The 18521-nt window shown below is 39.4% G+C and overlaps 1 protein-coding gene across 1 annotated transcript in view; it reads left to right on the top strand.

The window, feature by feature from the left end:
- The window catches only part of LOC136866675 (C2 domain-containing protein 5), a 559159-nt gene that overhangs the window by 11832 nt on the left and 528806 nt on the right, over positions 1-18521 (top strand). The window contains exon 3 of the mRNA XM_068226804.1: positions 12308-12500. Within this exon, the coding sequence (XP_068082905.1) occupies positions 12308-12500 (193 nt within the window). The remainder of the gene's footprint in view (positions 1-12307; positions 12501-18521) is intronic.

Here is an 18521-nt window from a genome sequence, read left to right as displayed (position 1 = left end):
CTCTCCTTTACATCCTTACTACAACCCCTAAATACCCTCATAACAATGTGCAGAGATCTGTACCCTTTATTTACAATCATATTTATGTGATTACCCCAATGAGGATATTTCCTTATATTAAGACCTAGGTACTTACAATGATTCCCAAAGGGAACTTTCACCCCATCAACACAGTAATTAAAACTGAGAGGACTTTTCCTATTTGTGAAACTCACAACCTGAATTTTAACCCCGTTTATCCTCATACCATTGCCTACTGTCCAACTCACAACATTATCAAGGTCATTTGCAGTTGCTCACAATCTTGTAACTTATTTATTATTCTGTACAGAATAAATCATCTGCAAAAAGCCTTATCTCTGATTCCACTTCTTTACACATATCATTGATTTATATAAGAAAACATAAAGGTCCAATAATACTGCCCTGAGGAATTCCCATCTTAATTATTACAGGGACAGATAAAACTTCGCCTCCCCTAATTCTCTGAGTTCTGTTTTCTAGAAATATAGCCACCCATTCAGTCACTCTTTTGTCAAGTCCAGTTGCACTAATTTTTGCCAGTAGTCTCCCATGATCTACCCCATCAAATGCCTTAGATTGGTCAATCGCAATACAGTCCAATTGATCTCCTGAATCCAGGATGTCTGCTATTGCTGGAATCCTACAAGTTGAGCTTCAGTGGAATAACCTTTCCTTAACCCAAACTGCCTTCTTTCAAACCAGTCATTATTTTTGCAGACATGTCTAATATAATCAGAAAGAATGCTTTCCCAAAGCTTACATGCAATGCATGTCAAACTGACTGGCCTGTAATTTTCAGCTTTATGTCTATCACCATTTCCTTTATATGCAGGGGCTACTATAACAACTCTCCATTAATTTGGTATATCTCCTTCATGCAAACAATAATCAAATAAGTACTTCAGATATGGTACTATATCCCAACCCATTGTCTTAAGTATATCCCCCGAAACCTTATGAATTCCAGCTGCTTTTTTAGTTTTCTTTCTTTTTTTTTTTGCTATTTACTTTACGTCGCACCAACACAGAGATGTCTTACGGCGACGATAGGATAGGAAAGGCCTAGGAATTGGAAGGAAGTGGCTGTGGCCTTAATTAAGGTACAGCCCCGGCATTTGCCTGGTGTGAAAATGGGAAACCATCTTCAGGGCTGCCGACAGTGGGGCTTGAACCCACTATCTACCGATTACTGGATACTGGCCGCACTTAAGCGACTGCAGCTATAGAGCTTGGTTTTCTAGTTTTCAACTTTTGTATCTTACTGTAAATGTCATTGTTGTCATAGGTAAATATTAATACTTCTTTAGTATTTGTCACCTACTTTACTTACTGCTGACTGAATACTTCTGCATTTTGAAGATCCTCGCATACACACTCCCCTTGTTCATTAATGATTCCTGGAATATCCTTCTTGGAACCTGTTTTTGCCTTAAAGTACCTATACATACTCTTCCATTTTTCACGAAAATTTGTATGACTGCCAGTTATGCTTGCCATCATGTTATCTTTAGCTGACTTCTTTGTTAGATTCAATTTCCTAGTAAGTTCCTTCAATTTCTCCTTACTTCCAACCTGCACCACCTTCTTAGTCTCTTTACTTCTCTGTTAGAATATAGTGGCTCTTTACCATTCCTTACCACCTTTAAAGGTACAAACCTATTTTCACATTCCTCTACAATTGCTTTAAACCCATCCCAGATTCTGTTTACATTTTTATTTTCTGTTTTCCACCGATCGTAGTTACTTTTTAAAAACTCCCTCATGCCTGTTTTATCAGCTGTATGGTAATGCCTAATAGTCCTAATTTTAATATCTTCCTTTCTTTCACATTTATTTTTAACTACCGCAAAAACAGCTTTGTGATCACTAATACCATCTATTACTTCGGTTTCTTTATAGGGCTCATCTGATTTTACCAGCACCACATCCAGAATATTTTTCCCTCTAGTTGGTTCCATCACTTTCTGAATCAGATGCCCTTCCCATATTAATTTATTTGCCATTTGTTGATCATGCTTCCTGTCGTTTGCATTACCTTCCCAATTGACATTTGGTAAATTGAGATCAGCCACTAAAATCACGTTCTTTTCCTTGTTTCCCACGTATCTGATTATCTTTTCAAATAATTCTGAATCAGCTTCTGCACTACCCTTTCCTGGTCTGTACACTCCAAAGACAACAAGTTGCCTATTGTCATTAGAGATGAGTCTTACACCTAGAATTTCATGTTTGTCATCTTTAACTTTTTCGTAGCTTACAAATTCTTCTTTCACCAGAATGAATACTCTTCCTCCTACCATTCCTATTCTGTCTCTACAATACACACTCCAGTTCTGTGAGAAAATTTCTGCATCCATTATATCATTTCTCAGCCATCATTCAACTCCTATTACAATATCTGATAAGTATATATCTCTTAAATTACTTAATTCTATTCCTTTCTTTACAATACTTCTTCAGGTCAGCCCTAACAGTTTTGTGCCATCCCTACTTGATTTCCAGTTCCCTGTTCCTTTATCACCGCTCCCTAGGCTACACCGTTTCCCTGAATGTACCTCCCTATAACCGTTCTAAACAAATTTCCTAACTTATATGTATCATTGCAGTTTAAGTGAAGGCCATCTGAGCGCAGATCTCTATCTCCTACCCACCCATTAAGATCTAGAAATCTCACTCCCAGTTTCCCACATACCCACTCCATAGTATTTAAATCCCCAATCACCTTCCAGTCAGTATCCCTCTTACACAGTATTCCACTGATAACAATCTCCGCTTCTTTAAACTTCACCCGGGTTGCATTTACCAGGTTCACACATCGCCAAGTATGCTGGTACTTATACCTGCTTGTCTTACGTTGTTATTACCAACTTGAAACACTACCAACTTCTCCTTTCCCTCCTCCTCTTCTACTTCCCTCAACATTTGCATTAACCTAATTCCTGGAAAACACTCTACCCTGGTACCCTTTCCTCCACACACTTTCCCGACATGTCTAACAATGGATCCCTCATGACCAGAGCCTGAACCCTACCCACCTCATTTGATCCCTTCCCCTCCTGGTCATTCCTATGTTTCCTGACAGCTCCTCCGTTTTCTCCGTCCCATGACCCTGTTCCACCTGTCTTTTCCTATGCACTACTCAAGATTTCCCTTTCCTACTTTTCCCCTTTCTCCTACTTCCACACTTCTCAGCAACAATTCACTGTTCCTCATCTTCCGTCGGTTGTTCTACCTGCAGTGACTGATACCGATTTCTCACAGACACCTGTCCTGAATTCTGATCCTGAATGGAGCCCTTAGCCTGCAATCTCCTTCCCCTTAAAACATTAGACCACCTGTCTTCTACAATTCCCCTCTTTCCTTCCCATCCCTCTTTTCACCTACTGTATCCTGTACATTGTTTGAAGGAGGCCTACTTTCCTTCCAGTCCTCTGAGAGAATCCTAATTTTCTCCCTCAAACTCTCCAACTCCTCCCTCCTACTCCTTAATGCCTGCCCGCACCCACAGTTCCTACAGTTGCATTCGTTAGCCATTTTTTTACTGAATAATGAAAAGAAAAGGAAAAATAAGATAACTTATTCTGTGCAAAATAAAAATGAATGGAAAGAAATATTATCTAGGATAGTTCACAAAGATCACGCAACAATAAGGTAATTAATATAGGCTACTACTATACTACAATGAGATTTGTCGGAGTCATGGTTGGAAAGACATGATAGGATAAAATTGGAAGTAAAAAATATTTGAAGGACGGTTGAAGGTGATAGATTGTAGAAATAATAACTGAGCATAGACTCATTAAAATGGCTATTTAATAGAATAACTAAGAAAATGTATTTTCTGCAACTGGAAGATCTAAGACATTGAATGAGGCAAAGGCATGGTGAGACCGAGGTGACAATGGTTAGACTCTGTTTACAAACCAATTCCAATTTAAAGGTAAGAGGTATGGAACTAAAGAAGACCACAGCTAGTTGCAAGTAGAGGATTATGGAGGCACTTAAGTAATTCACAGAGCCTTGCTGGAAGGCATAACAGTCTGTAATGAAGATACATGTATACTGTATATAAACAAATGACACTGAAATTATTGCTTATCTGCTGTCCATGTTCCCTAGCAATGAAATATTTATTTATTGTATATAATAGTTTGACATTATGAATTCTTTGTGTTGATTTTTGCAATTACAGTTCTCGCAACAGAGGAGAAGATATTTATCATAGAACATAATTTCCGCTCATACGGAGTGGGGTGTCAGAATGGGCCAAATTTGCTGCATGTTAAAGAACAGCAGGAGGAGCAATTTAATAAGAAGGTATCAAATAAGAGGACAATGATAGCTGTCATGGACAAGTTCCTTTCATATGATATTAGTCTTATGTCAACTGTAGGAGATAACGGGGCGCTAAAAAACCATCACAACAAACAAGAATCGTGGACAACTTCTCTAACAGGTGTTACAGTTCTCAAAGCATAGTTACACCGAACGTTGCTGAAACTCGGTTTGAGCGATAGGTCTGTTTTTTAAATTTAAATGTAGAAAGAACTGGGAGGATTTGCATACTGCATTCATGTTGCTCAGCATCAAACAGAAAGGGGTGAGAGAGATGGATGAGTATTGCAGCCGAATGTTGTCCGTGACATGTGGATCCAAATTTCTTCTTTTTTGTTGGGGTTTGAATTGTCTGATAGCATTATACAGAAACCACTAAAAAGTGTGCGAGTTACGATTTAATGTGCCTTGCCTGTCTGGTCATAGGGTCCTTATTTCATTGAGAATGCTGCACAGAATCCAAAAACAATGGACCAGGTAGTATAGAGACCTCATTATTAGCCCATTCGTGCAGGATTTGCACCATTTAAATCGTGCTAGATATTTGCCATGCCTTTGCTAGCGAGACGTAATGTTTACATTGCACTGTCTTCTGGTACGGGTTATAATAAATTTCTTACTTTCGTTGACCTGTCTCAGTCTCTGGCATAGCAGGGGGGAGGTGATGCTCCCACGTGGCGCGTCCCAGGTGGCGGTTAGTGGTGTCCTGACCGGCTTGCCGGCGGACTTGAGGGAAATAAAATACCTCTCGCGGACCAAACACACATCCCCTGTGGGTGGGGGAGGCAGACGAAGAATTCACCCACGGTATCCCCTGCCTGTCGTAAGAGGCGACTAAAAGGGGCGACCAGGGGATGATCCAATTAGAACCATGAAACTATTTGTAAGTAGTACCATCACACAGGGAACACCATGGGTTGCATTTTCTTGCGTGTAGTACCACTGTTAGGTACGCAATAGGTTTGTGATTAGTAGCGACAGTGTGTGAATCAGGAGGTGGGTCCTACAGTACCTGTGATTCGTACCCCTGTATGAGCAACACCATGCGATTAGGGACACCATGGTTCTGCCTTACCTATGCTCAGTTCCCACTATGTGAGGAATTCCACAGGATAGTACGAGTTCCTGTGGTTAGTCCACTTATGTGAGGAATGCCATAGGTTTGCGTTGCCTGCAAATAGCGCTGCAATTTGTGAAACACCATAGGTCTGTGTTACTTATGCGCATTACACTACCTGTGAATAGTACCATAATGTGTGGAATACCGCGAGTCTCCACTACTTTTGATTAGTACCACAACATGACACATAGCATGGTTCTACTTTCCTAGTGATAAATACCATTATGAGGGGCTGATGACCTGGATTTTGGACCTGTTTCGACTATAAGAATAATCGATTCATCATCGTGCTATAGAAGCAGTCCCTTGGTCAGTAATACTATTATTTTGTGCCAGCTTCTGTGCATGTGAGGCACTGTGGGTCGGATTCACTGATCGTTTTAAATTCATATCCGTCTATCCATTCATTCTTCGCCCTCATACTTTGAATTCTGGTCGTGGAGGATTTTGGACTTTTAAGTTGTCATTTCATTTTGTCTCATTTCGTACCATTAGGGGCCGATGACCTCGATGTTAGGCCCCTTTAAACAACAAACATCAATCAGTCATCATTCTCGTCCTTGGCTTTGACAATATAAAAGTGACTGAGGTATGAGCGATGCTAGTAATACCATTCCTTGTGCAGCCAGTCCCTGTTATGAATGGTGTGAAAATATCGCTTATAGTGTCGGTTGGTGCATGCATTTCGGTGGGCTTGGCAGAGCGATATGTAATAGCACCTTCTGGCTCGGTGAGGAAAACAACGGGAAACTACTTCACTCATTTTCCTAGTATGCCTCTTTAGTGATACCTAGGCTGTCTATGACAACTGTTGGTGGAGCTGTGGAGGACCAAAGCAGCCTATGGGCTGAATACCCAACATACAGAAATTTACCTCTCCAGTGACAATGCTCGCAGCAAAATGGAGTTGCAGACTATACTGGGAGGGGGGGAGGTGTGTCCCTTCTGCAACAATAGGCTGATTTCTTGTGGAACTCCATGCCTGCACCCTTCTTGCTCCTTGGATTTGATAGCCTAGGATACCTGTTATCGTCACACTTTATCTGGATGCATTTACACCCTAGTGCTGAATTGGTCGACTTTGGCAATCTTCGAGATTCGTACTGGCAACCTTTGAAACACAAACTATGAATCGCTTAAGCATCGTTGTGTGACATCTGGCGTACACTTCACGTACCAGTACTGTTGTTGTTTACACGCAAAGCCAAACTATAGAATTCATGCTAGGAACAAGATTCGCATCGAGAAATGTTATGTGATGTGTATGTGACACAGTTGTTGGCTTAAGATAATAACGGTTTAGAAACTGCATATTGATCGATCATATTCTCGATTCAATTCAGATTTCATTTTCATTCAGTTGGCAGCACTACCGGAACTGCTCCCTCCATACTCCTCAAACCCGTACACAGATGCATCCAGATAAAGTGTGCTGATAATACACATGGGGCATGCTGAAAGAATACATTTTTAAGACAGATAACCCACCTAAAACTATTCTTAAATTATGCAAGAAAATAACATTTTTCATGTCCTTCCAGCAACCTTTGTTGATGCACATGTTCAGTAAACTTCAAAAACAATATGAGCAATTTGTGGCATGTGATGGTACACATTTTAAACACGTACTTTACCAATGCAATTAAATCACATTCCAGTGTTGCTTGTTTTGCTCCATACAATAGTGCTTTTCTCTAGATGTGTAGTCCATAGTTCTTATGTAATAATAATGTGATATGTGTTTAATGACATAGATTTTTAGAGACAGAGGAGTGCCAGAATTTTGTCTTGAAAAAGGGATTGCTTCAACATGCAGTAATTCTCCTGACACTTTTCTCTTGCATTGAAGCACTCTTCAGTGCCAGATGCCAGTCCTACAATCTTGATCATCATTTGCACTATGCGGCCAAGCATTGCTATTATGTTAAAACTGCAAAATAAGAAGGGAATAAATATTAACTTTTTGAAAATTTATATTACTATTACCAGTGGCGTATACTGAGGGCTACCAAGGCTATTGGTGAAGTCCAAACCTCAAATGAGAATGATGGAAATCTAAAGCACATTATAATGTAAGCATCTGACACGTTCCATTTACAAAATTTCAAAGCAATGAGAAAAAACGTCACATGTATTTCTGAGAGCAAGGCATTGGAGACTGATCTTGCAGCGCAGGTGCTGCGTCCCTCTCCCATCGCCTCACCTTGCACGTCTTGCTGCGGGGATTGGTGTGGGGGGATAGGTGTGCTAAACTTCCCTCCATCAGATTGCCACTGCCAATGAACAGCCATGCTTTCCTCATCATATATACTTCCTCACCTCATACTTCTGACTTAATTATATAGATAACTAGCTGATGTACCAGTGCTTCGCTACGGAATTCTACATTGCATACGGAATTCTAGTGTACACGTTGTGAGCAAGATTGTATTAAATTGCATAGCTCTTAACGTTGCCCTAGAAACGCGACGGGGACGTTTTTTTTTTTTTTTTGCTATTTGCTTTACGTCGCACCGACACAGATAGGTCTTATGGCAACGATGGGATAGGAAAAGTCTAGGAATGGAAAGGAAGCGGCCGTGGCCTTAATTAAGTTACAGCCCCAGCATTTGCCTGGTGTGAAAATGGGAAACCACGGAAAACCATCTTCAGGGCTGCTGACAGTGGAGTTCGAACCCACTATCTCCCGATTAGTGGATACTGGCCGCACTTAAGCGACTGCAGCTATCGAGCTGAGTAAGACGGGGAGGTCACCAAACATCTTTTTTCATATGAAGACTGAGTTAGGGAATTTTCACTGTAATGGTAGTCCCGCTTGCATACCATCAGTCACAATCAGGTTGGGGAGTTTTCCTCATAATGGTAGACACTCACTCTCCACCTGCCTTTCTACATCCTCAGAAAGACTGTCTTGGTGGTTTTCCCAACTGAAAGGAACATACATTACAATGATGTCAGTAGGAATGGCACGATTAAAAGCAATGCTTTCATATGAAATACTTGATCAAATGAAACACCACACATTGTGTCACTTTTAACGAACAGGACTACACTGCCGATCTAACAGTCCAAAGTTCCAGAGGTGGAATGACCAAGCCGCAGACAGCCGTGATCCATGAACACTCTTCATCTTTTTTCGGCGGGGAGAGGGTCGAATAGTGGCGACTCCCAGGGCAAAAACTATGCCCATTTATTAATCTGTTTCCTCCAAGCCAGAGGAGAAACCCCCTCTTCACTGATGATTTGGAATAAAATGAATGTAGAATTTAAAAAAAGTGAAGAAGAAGAAGCTTTTCTTAAGAAACAGCTCTTTTCAGGGTTCAGTTTTGAGTTATTTAGTAAATTGTGGTGTTATAAATTGGAATAGGCCAAAATTGTTATTCTAGACCAGGTCATACTACTACTACTATGTCAGCCTCTGCCTTAAGTATGCACACTGCTCATTCAGAACAGCACGTCAGAGTAGGGATTGAACGGTTGGAATACTATGATGAACCAGTGTGTTACGTACCAGCAGTATCAGAAAATGTATGAACCAGAGGAATGGAATGCTAAAGAAGAACATTTTCTAACTCTCCAGCTATTTCCCACTAATATTCAGTCAGGCTATTATACGCGGTACGCAGCAGTAATCCCATCTATCGGAGTTGAGAGGCAGCATAAGAGACAAATAACATCACAACAAACAATGGTCAATGTAATGTTATTGTTGATGAATGTTATGCGCTTTCGATATTGTAGGCCTTCACATTATGTTTTCTTCCGACTCTGAAATACCACTCATCATAGTTGGTACGGTAAAACTGAATAAAACGTAAATGATCGGAAATTGTATTCTTTGTAACTTTTGTTATCTAGTACTTTTCATTAGGACCCAAAACACAGGTGTTTAAAAATTAATTAAATGTTATGCACATAACCCTAAACTACAATTTCATCCAGGGTGAATAAAATTGTTTATTGTTTAGACTGTAGATTATTATTCCCCAACTCTATATACCGATTTTCATTAAATTCTATTAACCCATTTTCTCGTGGCTCGGCGTCGATCTGGACTTAGCAACAAAAAAAAAAAATTAATGAATATCCGTGTTATCATAGCCGGTACGGTAAAAATGTATAAGACATAAATGGGCGGAAATGTAATTCTATATAACTTTGGTTATGTAGTATTTATCGATACGACCACTAATAATATCAATAGGTATTCGAGAATGAAATTTTAGGCCTTCCCCTAAACTACCATTTCACTCAGCGTGAATAAGATTATTTATAGTATAAATTGTAGTGGCTCATTCTTCAACTTTGTATAACGGTTTTCAATGAGATAGGACCACTAAGGACGTAAATATTTAAGAATTAGAATTTAGGCCTTCCCCTAAACTACCGTTTCACTCAGCGAGAATAAAATTATTTACAGTCTAGATTGTAGCGACTTACTCACCGACTTTGAATACCAATTTTTATTAAGATAGGACCTCTAATAAATTTTAGGCCTTCTCCTAAACTATCATTTCTATCAGCGTGTATAAAATTATTTATGGCTTAGATTGTAGCGACTTATTCCCTGACTTTGCATATCGATTTTCATTAAATTCTCTTTAGCCGTTTTCTAGTGATGCATGTACATACAGACAGACAGAAATTACGGAAAAGAAAAAAGTGCATTTTCTTGTTACTGTGGACATGACCAATACAGAAATACCATTATTTTCAAATTCTGGGAAATGTACAGACAGAACTCTTATTTTATATATATAGATTAAGACACTTGCAGGAAGACACTGCAGGGCTGCTGTTATAGGAGTAATATAGTTTTCTTTTTATAGGTAGATCTGCAAAAATAAAATGCAATCTTTCAGGTTTAGTGTTCCCTTTTATTGTTTGGAATCGAACTCATGATCATGGGACGGACACCACCACTGATCTCCCGAGGAAGCTAATTAACCAGTGAACGATAGGTACAACCTCTGGTAAATGTTGAAAATTCAAAATTTTAATTTAAGATTAATAACAATAATGGTGCATGGCATCTGTATAGGCTTAGTGGTGATGTAATGAGGGTGAAATGAATGGTGCAGATGTCATAAACACCCAGTTCCCAAGCCAGGGGAATTACGAGTACAAAAGGGTTAATTCTGAAAATTGAACGGTGCCAGTCGGACCAAAGGCAAGTATTCTGTCCATTCAGCCACAAAGGCCAGACTTTAATTTGCTAAACCTTAGGCTACCATCTCCACTGATCAGGTGTTAGTATTGACAGTACCAGAGACCAGGGCAGTAGCTTGTGAAACAGCCTTGACAACACGGCAGGCTACTCTGTTAGCTATTGGCTGCAGCTCAGAATGCTTAAGGCTTTGACATTCACTAAACCAACCATCGAAAAGGGATAACCTAAGTCTAGCGGTAGCCCATGTCCTGATCCCTCCATAAGCCACTGATTTTTACTGTGTTTGAAATCAGTTATTTCACATGATTAAATTAGTATTATCTTATTTCAGTTCTTATGGTTAAAAATTTTGAAACTCTTATCTTCTACTCCAGTTATCAGAGTGATTTTCACAATAAATTCCCTGTTCTGATTGAGATTTCATGGTCCATTTTTTTTTTTGGTAGCATAACAGTTAATAATCTCACAGTTCTGATCTTCATAAATGTATTCTCTCTTCTGTGGAGTTGGCAGGTTTGATCCTGGCTCAGTCTGGTGGTTAAATACATCAGCCCCATGTTGGTAGATTTACTGGCATGTAAAGGAACTCCGAAGGATAAAATTCCAGTACCTCGGTGTCTCTGAAAACCATAGATAGTGGAATGTGAAACCAATAACATTATCATCTTCAGTTGACTGTTAGATAAGATCAGTATCTAGATCCATCCATCCATCCATACATACATACATACATATATACATACATAGGGAGCACAAAAGAATGGAGAGGTATCCAACTGGGACATTTCTTCTTTTACCATTTTCTGGAAGATTGTAGCCCTCAAGGAATGCTTGTGGACCAACTGGTGATGCATATGAAAATTTTCTAATTTCTCTACTCCAGCATTCAAATGTGTTAATATTTCATTAATTGTTTATGAGTTATAATTTTTAATTTTTGCTGAAGCATATTTGGTGTGGACTTGACACAGGAGGACATTATTAAGATACGTTCCAGATTTCAAGTTCCTAAGTATTTAAAAAGAACTAAACATAAAGTATTTATTTCTAAATATTTGAGTGTAATTTGATAGAGTCTGATGATGTTCTTTCAAGAACAAAACATATCATTTTATTTTAATTAAGTTGTTTCTTTTGCAGGTGTATTACTGTTACCATATGTTTTCTCTTTCAGGTAGTTTATCAATTTATTTACTCAAAATTAGTTTTGGCAGACTGAAGAACTTAACATTTATAAATTAATTGAATCGAAACTGAAAATAAATGGCTTCAGATATTACAAAAAAAAAAAAAGCCTAGAGGGCAGTTTTAAGTAGATGTCTAAGTACTGTTTAACAGAGAGAGAGATTTTATATTTTTTATATGTTAAGTTGATGTTTTGACAGTTGATGTTTTGACATGTTCTGTACAAATTGATTTAAAAAAAAATATTTTAATGCCTTCAGAGGTGGAGCACTGTAATTGCTCCTGCTCAGGTTTCTCACTTGTCCCTCAGTCTGACTGATTTGGACTTTTGAGTTGTACTGCATGTATTTACTTCTTACCCTGGATCTGTGTATTTCTTGTTCATTATTATGTTTAATTTTTGGCCGTATGTTTGTATGATGTATATGGTGATGAAAAATGGATGATGATTTGGGTTAATAATTTTGTTTTAGGTTGATGATTCAGAACTCCAAGATGAGCCCTTGCAGATTCGGTTGATGGACTATGACACATACTCGGCCAATGACTCCATTGGTAAAGTGTACCTGGACTTGAACCCTCTGCTCCTACCAGCATCACCCATGCTTGGTAAGAATGCTGGTATAACAGATGGGCCACCAAACTCTGGGACCAGTCTCACCGGAGGTATGACTTCTTATCAAGGTGAAATTTTTTAGAAGTTTTACTTCAGCTGCTTGAAACAAGAAATACAAAACTTTTGTAAAGTAGTATAATTTGTCTGTATTATTTCGTTAAAGCCAGTCCGTCAGTCTAGGGGTAGTGGGTCTGTCTGTTGTGCAGAGGTCCCTGGTTTGATTCCTGGCCAGGTCAGGAATTTTTTGCCTGAATCTGAGGAATGGTTTGAGGTCCATTCAGCTTACCTGAGAACAAGAGAGGAGCTATCTGATTGTGAGATAATGGCCCTGGTCTGGAAAGCCAAGAATAACAACTAAGAGGATTGGTTGCACGGACCACACGTCACCTCATAATCTACAAGCCTTCAGGCTGAGCTTCTGTTAATTGGTAGGGCAAAGGCCATTCGGGCTGTAGCGTCATGGGTTTCTTTTTGTATACGTTTCATTAATTGTTTATGAATTTTAATTTTTTGCTGAAGCATATTTGGTGTGGAATATTCTCTGCTCTGCTCAAACTTTAAACAGTTTGTCTGATGTGAGATTATTTTGCATAGTTTCTTTAGGCATCTAGGACAGTATAAGAACAGGATGCATTTAGGTTTGTACAGTCAGTTCTTAGGTGTGGAGGTGTGGGTTTGCCTCTTACCCAGAGAACCCGGGTCAGTTCACTGCTTGTTCAAGGTTTCTAATCCTGGACTGAGGGAAGAAACAGCTCAGGTTCATGAGACCAACTTAGGAGTTGTCTGATACGAGAGGCAGCAGACCAATTCAAGAAAGACAAGCAACATGGCTGACCACATGATGCTCCAATATCTGCAGGCCATCTGTCTGGGCATTAGTCATCTTCCCCATCATCAGTAACCCTGAAGATGGCTTTCTGTGATTTCCCCATTTGCACACCAGGCCAAGGGCACTTCCTTCTCACTCCTAGCCCTTTCTTATTCCATCGTTGCCATAAGACCTATCTGTGTCAGTGCAACATAAAGCAAATGGTTAAAAGAAATAAAAAAATTATTAGTAGTAGTAGTATGTTAAGAGAATGGGAGAAAAGAGGATACCAAGGAAGATGTTAGAAATGTAGTTGAAAGGAAGGAGACGTAGAGGAAGACTGAGGGACAGATGGATGAAAGGTATAAAAAAGAGCATTGATGCAAGAGGAGGGAACTGGACGACAGTGACAGAAGAGAAGTGGTGTGGATGGACAGAAAATGATGGAGAGGCTTATGTTCCAACAGACTCATCCTGTGGTTGGAAACTGCTCCAAATGATGATGATGATGATGATCAGTATATGGGTTGCAGATGACATTGTGATGTGAGGAGCTAACAGAGTTGAAGTAAAAGGTCAGCTGGAGATGGTGAGTGAGTGCGGGGACTTGGGCGCCGTAGTGGGTAAAAAAAAAAATTATGCGTTCATAGTCTAATTCTATAGACAACTGTATTGGTCTCTATGTTATACAATAATACAGTGGATGCATGGCTGAGTGCGCATAAATTCTCTCTATGCATAATGCACTGTAGTAACTGTGTATACTGAGCAGCACTGTCCGCTGTGGTAGCAGGTGGTGAGGGTGGGAGTAGGATCGTGACTCATCGGCGCCGGCGAGTAGACATCAACACTCCTCCCCACCTGCAGTGCGTGTCGGACACAGTTTACACTTGTCTTGGTTACTTGGTTTTATAGTGACATTGATATAGACACGCCGTCGCTGTTTACGGCAATTGCAAATAGTTTATTCTTAAGTGCGTTACAAGCTTTATGAATATTGAACGATGTTGTAGTGAAGTGTGTAGTGATATTGATTAGTGAAAAACTCAAGAATTATGTCGAAAAAGTTGTCTGGGGCGCAAAGAAGAAAGTTGTACAAGGAAAGTGAGTGAGGCTTTATTAAGTAAAGTGCCAAAACTAATTTTTTTAACACTAATACAACACAAAATGTTGCCGCGGCTGAGACCAGTACGTCTGCACCTAGATGTAGTTCCTCCTCACAAAGTAGCAGTCAAGAGGCCAAAGACACTGAATTTTTACCTGTACCTTCCCCTATTGATGATACAGTTACAAGCGATCATGACCACAGTGATAGTGATAACGGCAATAAAAGAGTGATAGGACTGTCAACAGACACTGAAACTGAAATTGAATTTATTTCCAAATTGGAGCAGGTGCCGGTGATTACTTTAGATCCTGCAACGTGGCCAGCGCATATTATGCACATTCAGCGTGATGAGTTGGTTTTGAAAGGGCCAACTCAGTATTCTAAAGAAGACCATGGTTACACAAAAAATTACAAAAATAGGCAGTTTTCAAACCAATTTCGGTATCGGTTTGTAGAAAATTGAGGAAAAACATCAAGGCGATTGTTGATATATTCAGAAAAATCAGATTCTGTCTATTGTTTGTTGTAGATTGTTTAATACCTCATCAAAGTCATATTTTGGTCAAGCAATGGATTTTAACAACTGGAAAAATTTGGCAGACCATTTAAAATCCCATGAGTTGTCACCAGACCATTTCAAAAATATGGCTACATGGTTTGAAGCAGAAAAAAGAATTAAAGGAGACACATCAATCAACCAGCACATCATGAAGCAAATTGAAACTGAGGGTCAGCATTCGGAAGAAGTATTGTGACGGTTAGTGGAAATTACTTTATATCTAGCAGAGCACAATATGGCTTTTCGTGGGTCATCTTCCAAAGTTTTCACTTTCTTGGACTTGTGCAAGTTTTACAAAAATTTGTTAATGTAGTAATGGAACACTTAAGACGTATAACTAACAAAGAAACACAATTTCATTTATTAAGTGTGTTAATACAAAATGAGCTAATAACTATACTAGGTGACTCAGTAAAGCAAAGTATCTTGTTTAAAATAAAGGAAGCCAGATATTTCTCCGTTATCCTTGATTGTACTTCACACACAAGTCACAAGGAGCAAGTTTCATTAACGATTCGCTACATCACTGAAGATGATGATGGGAAGATCAAAGTAGAAGAAAGCTTTATAGCCTATCGAGTTGCCAAAGAAACCACTGGAGAAGCTCTCGCTGACTTGCTATTCAAAAAAATTGAAGAGTGTGGTTTGTACATGACAAACTGTCGTGGTCATGGATACGATAACAGCGCCAGCATGGCATGTGTACATAAAGGAGTTCAAGCTGGTGTACTGGTCCAACTTCCCTTTGGCTGTGTTCATTTCTTGTGGGTGCCATAGCCTAAACCTAGTAATTGCCAATGGAGAAAAATCATCAGTTAAGTCTACATCTTTATTTGGTATTTTACAACGCTTCTTTACCATCTTCTCTAGTTCAACGAAGTGCTGGTGTGTAATAAGCGACCATACTAAAACACTTACTTTAAAGCAAGTGTGTGAACTGCATTGGGAATCTCGCATAAGTGCTGTCCAGGCTGTTAGATACTAATACGCGGAAGTTAGGGATGCATTGGTTGAGTTAGGCGACAAAATTGATAACCCCCAAACAGCCTCTGAAGCTCAATCTTTGACTAATCAGATGGAAAGACTTTTCCTTCATTGTAGCTTTGATCTTGGGAAATGGCATTCTTTTCGAAGTTAATTTGATCAGTAAAAGCATTCAAGGGAACTATGTAGACATCAGTGACTGTTCTGAAAAGTTCAATAAGTGTTTGGAGTTTTTAAAGAGATTTAGAGAGAATGGATATGTGGACGCAGTAATCTCCACTAAAGGAATAACTGCTGAACTTTGTATCGAACCTCTTTTTCCCGAGAAAAGGATTCGTAAACGAAAACGCGTTTTTTTGTATGAGTCTTCTGAGAAAGTGCAATCGTCACCTGAAGAAACCTTTATGAGAGAAGTTTTGAACTGACTTACGAGGAGGTCAACTGCATTGAAAGAACACCAACAAGTATGGGGATTTTGGGGTAGTGTTGCTCAACTTCCAGGAAATTCAGATCTAAAACAAAGTTGTTTAGACCTTGAAAGACATTTAACTGACAAAACAACCAAAGTGTCTGATATCAACGCCATTTAATTTTATCATGAACTTTTACATGTAAGTTCGATTTTGGATCATGGAAAGAACACAGTCACACCAAAAGAAGTATTGCGTATGATCCAAAATACAAACAGTAAAGATTTGTTTACAAACTTGTGGGTCGCGTTAAGAGTGTTCTATCAATACCCGTGACAGTTGCTAGTGACAAACAAAGCTTTAGTAAGCTGAAGCTTATAAAAACTTATTTGCGTTCTACAGTGGCACAGGAAAGGCTGAACTCTCTTGCCATTCTAGCAATAGAAAATGACACTGCAAAAAATTTAGACTTTAGAGGAATTCTGACAACATTTATTCATGCAAAAGCCACACGAATGCCTTTCAATGTTTGAAGTTTGTATATAGACGACAAAAAAAGAGCATATAATGAAAAATCAATGACTGTATTTTGTATATAAATAAGTCAAATCTTAGTATATGTATATCAAATATGTAGTGGAGGATGGGTGGTCTGTGATGCCGTTATTTATAATAGCTGCCTGTTTTTCCAGTCCGCAACACGGTGGGTCCGTAGGTGGTGGATAATGGAGTTGCTCTGAAGACCTAGGGGATCATCCCCCTGAACCAAAACTGGAACGAAGAAAATTATGAGTTTTACCGGGGGTGGGGCGCTGATTTAAGCCTTGCCTTGTGCGCCTACATACCACGCGACGGCCCTTAGTGAGTGTATTGGTGATAATGGAATTAAAGTAAGTGTGGAGGAAAGGAAGATAGTTGCATTGACTAGAGAGGAAAGAGAAGAGAAATATACTGTAAAAACTGGGGGACAAGACCTTGAAATTGTGGAAAGCATCACGCACTTGGGAAACAAACTGATGGAAGATGCAGGATTGGACATGGATATCAGTAAAAGGATACAACAGGGAAATGTTTACGAGAGGGTGAGGAACTATTAAATACTGTCAAAATGAAAAAGCTGCAGTATCTCGGTGATGTGATGCAAGGAGAAAAATACCATCTACTGCAGCTGGTCATTCAAGGGAATATACAAGGCAAAAGACGACCAGGAAGAAGACGCATTGCGTGGATTGATAATCTGGAAATTCATCATCTGAAAACTAGGTTCAACTATTCCACTATTGAGCTATTTCGTACTGCATCATTTAAAGTAAGAATCTCTATGATGGTAGCTGACATTCTGAGAGGAGATGGCACTTAAAGTAGTAATAGTGGTAGTGAACTTGATCTAGAAGGAGGAAGTGTCAAGGATGTGTAAAGAGGTGAGGTACTGTACGCGGCAAAACAAACAACACTGAAATATTATTTAATTGCTTTGGTACAGCATGAGTTCGAAATGTGTACCATCTCATGCCACACATGCTCATAATGTTTCTGAAGATTATTGAACATGTTGATGAACAGAGGTTGCTGGAAGAACACCAAAAGATAGGTTATTTTCTTGCTTAATTATATTTAATAATAATGTTATTGGTTTTATGTCCCACTAACTACTATTATGGTTTTTGGAGACGCCAAGGTGCCTTAATTTTGTCCTGCAGGAGTTCTTTAACATGCCAGTAAATACCAACATGAGGCTGACGTATTTGAGCACCTTCAAATACCAGCGGACTGAGCCAAGATCGAACCTGTCAAGTTGGGGTCAGAAGGCCAGCGCCTCAACCATCTGAGCCACTCATCCTGGTGCTTAATTATATTTATAGGTAGGTCATCTGTCTAGAAAACTGATACTTTCAACATGCCCTGTATGTAGGCATCTGAGGCTATGAGATGTCTTGAGGAGCAGGAAGGGTATGGGAATGGAGTTCTGCGAGAGTTTAGGGGGTCTCCAAAGTGTCGTTGCAGATGGCTAAGTGACTCTCCTGCAGTGTGGGCTGTAGCTCCATCTTACTGCATCCATTGTCATTGAAGGGGTAAGTTTCTGGCATGACAAAAGCATCATGAATCCAGTATGAATGGGGTAATAAAGAGGTCTCTGTAGACCACCAGGTCCACTGTTTTTGGATCTGTGGAGCATCCTTGATGAAATCTAATATTCCATGA

The sequence above is a fragment of the Anabrus simplex genome, chromosome 3 (genome assembly GCF_040414725.1).
Source record: "Anabrus simplex isolate iqAnaSimp1 chromosome 3, ASM4041472v1, whole genome shotgun sequence".
Classification (NCBI taxonomy): Eukaryota; Metazoa; Arthropoda; class Insecta; order Orthoptera; family Tettigoniidae; genus Anabrus; species Anabrus simplex.
Note: the sequence above shows the minus strand (reverse complement) of the source record. Positions and strands in the feature narration are given on the sequence as shown.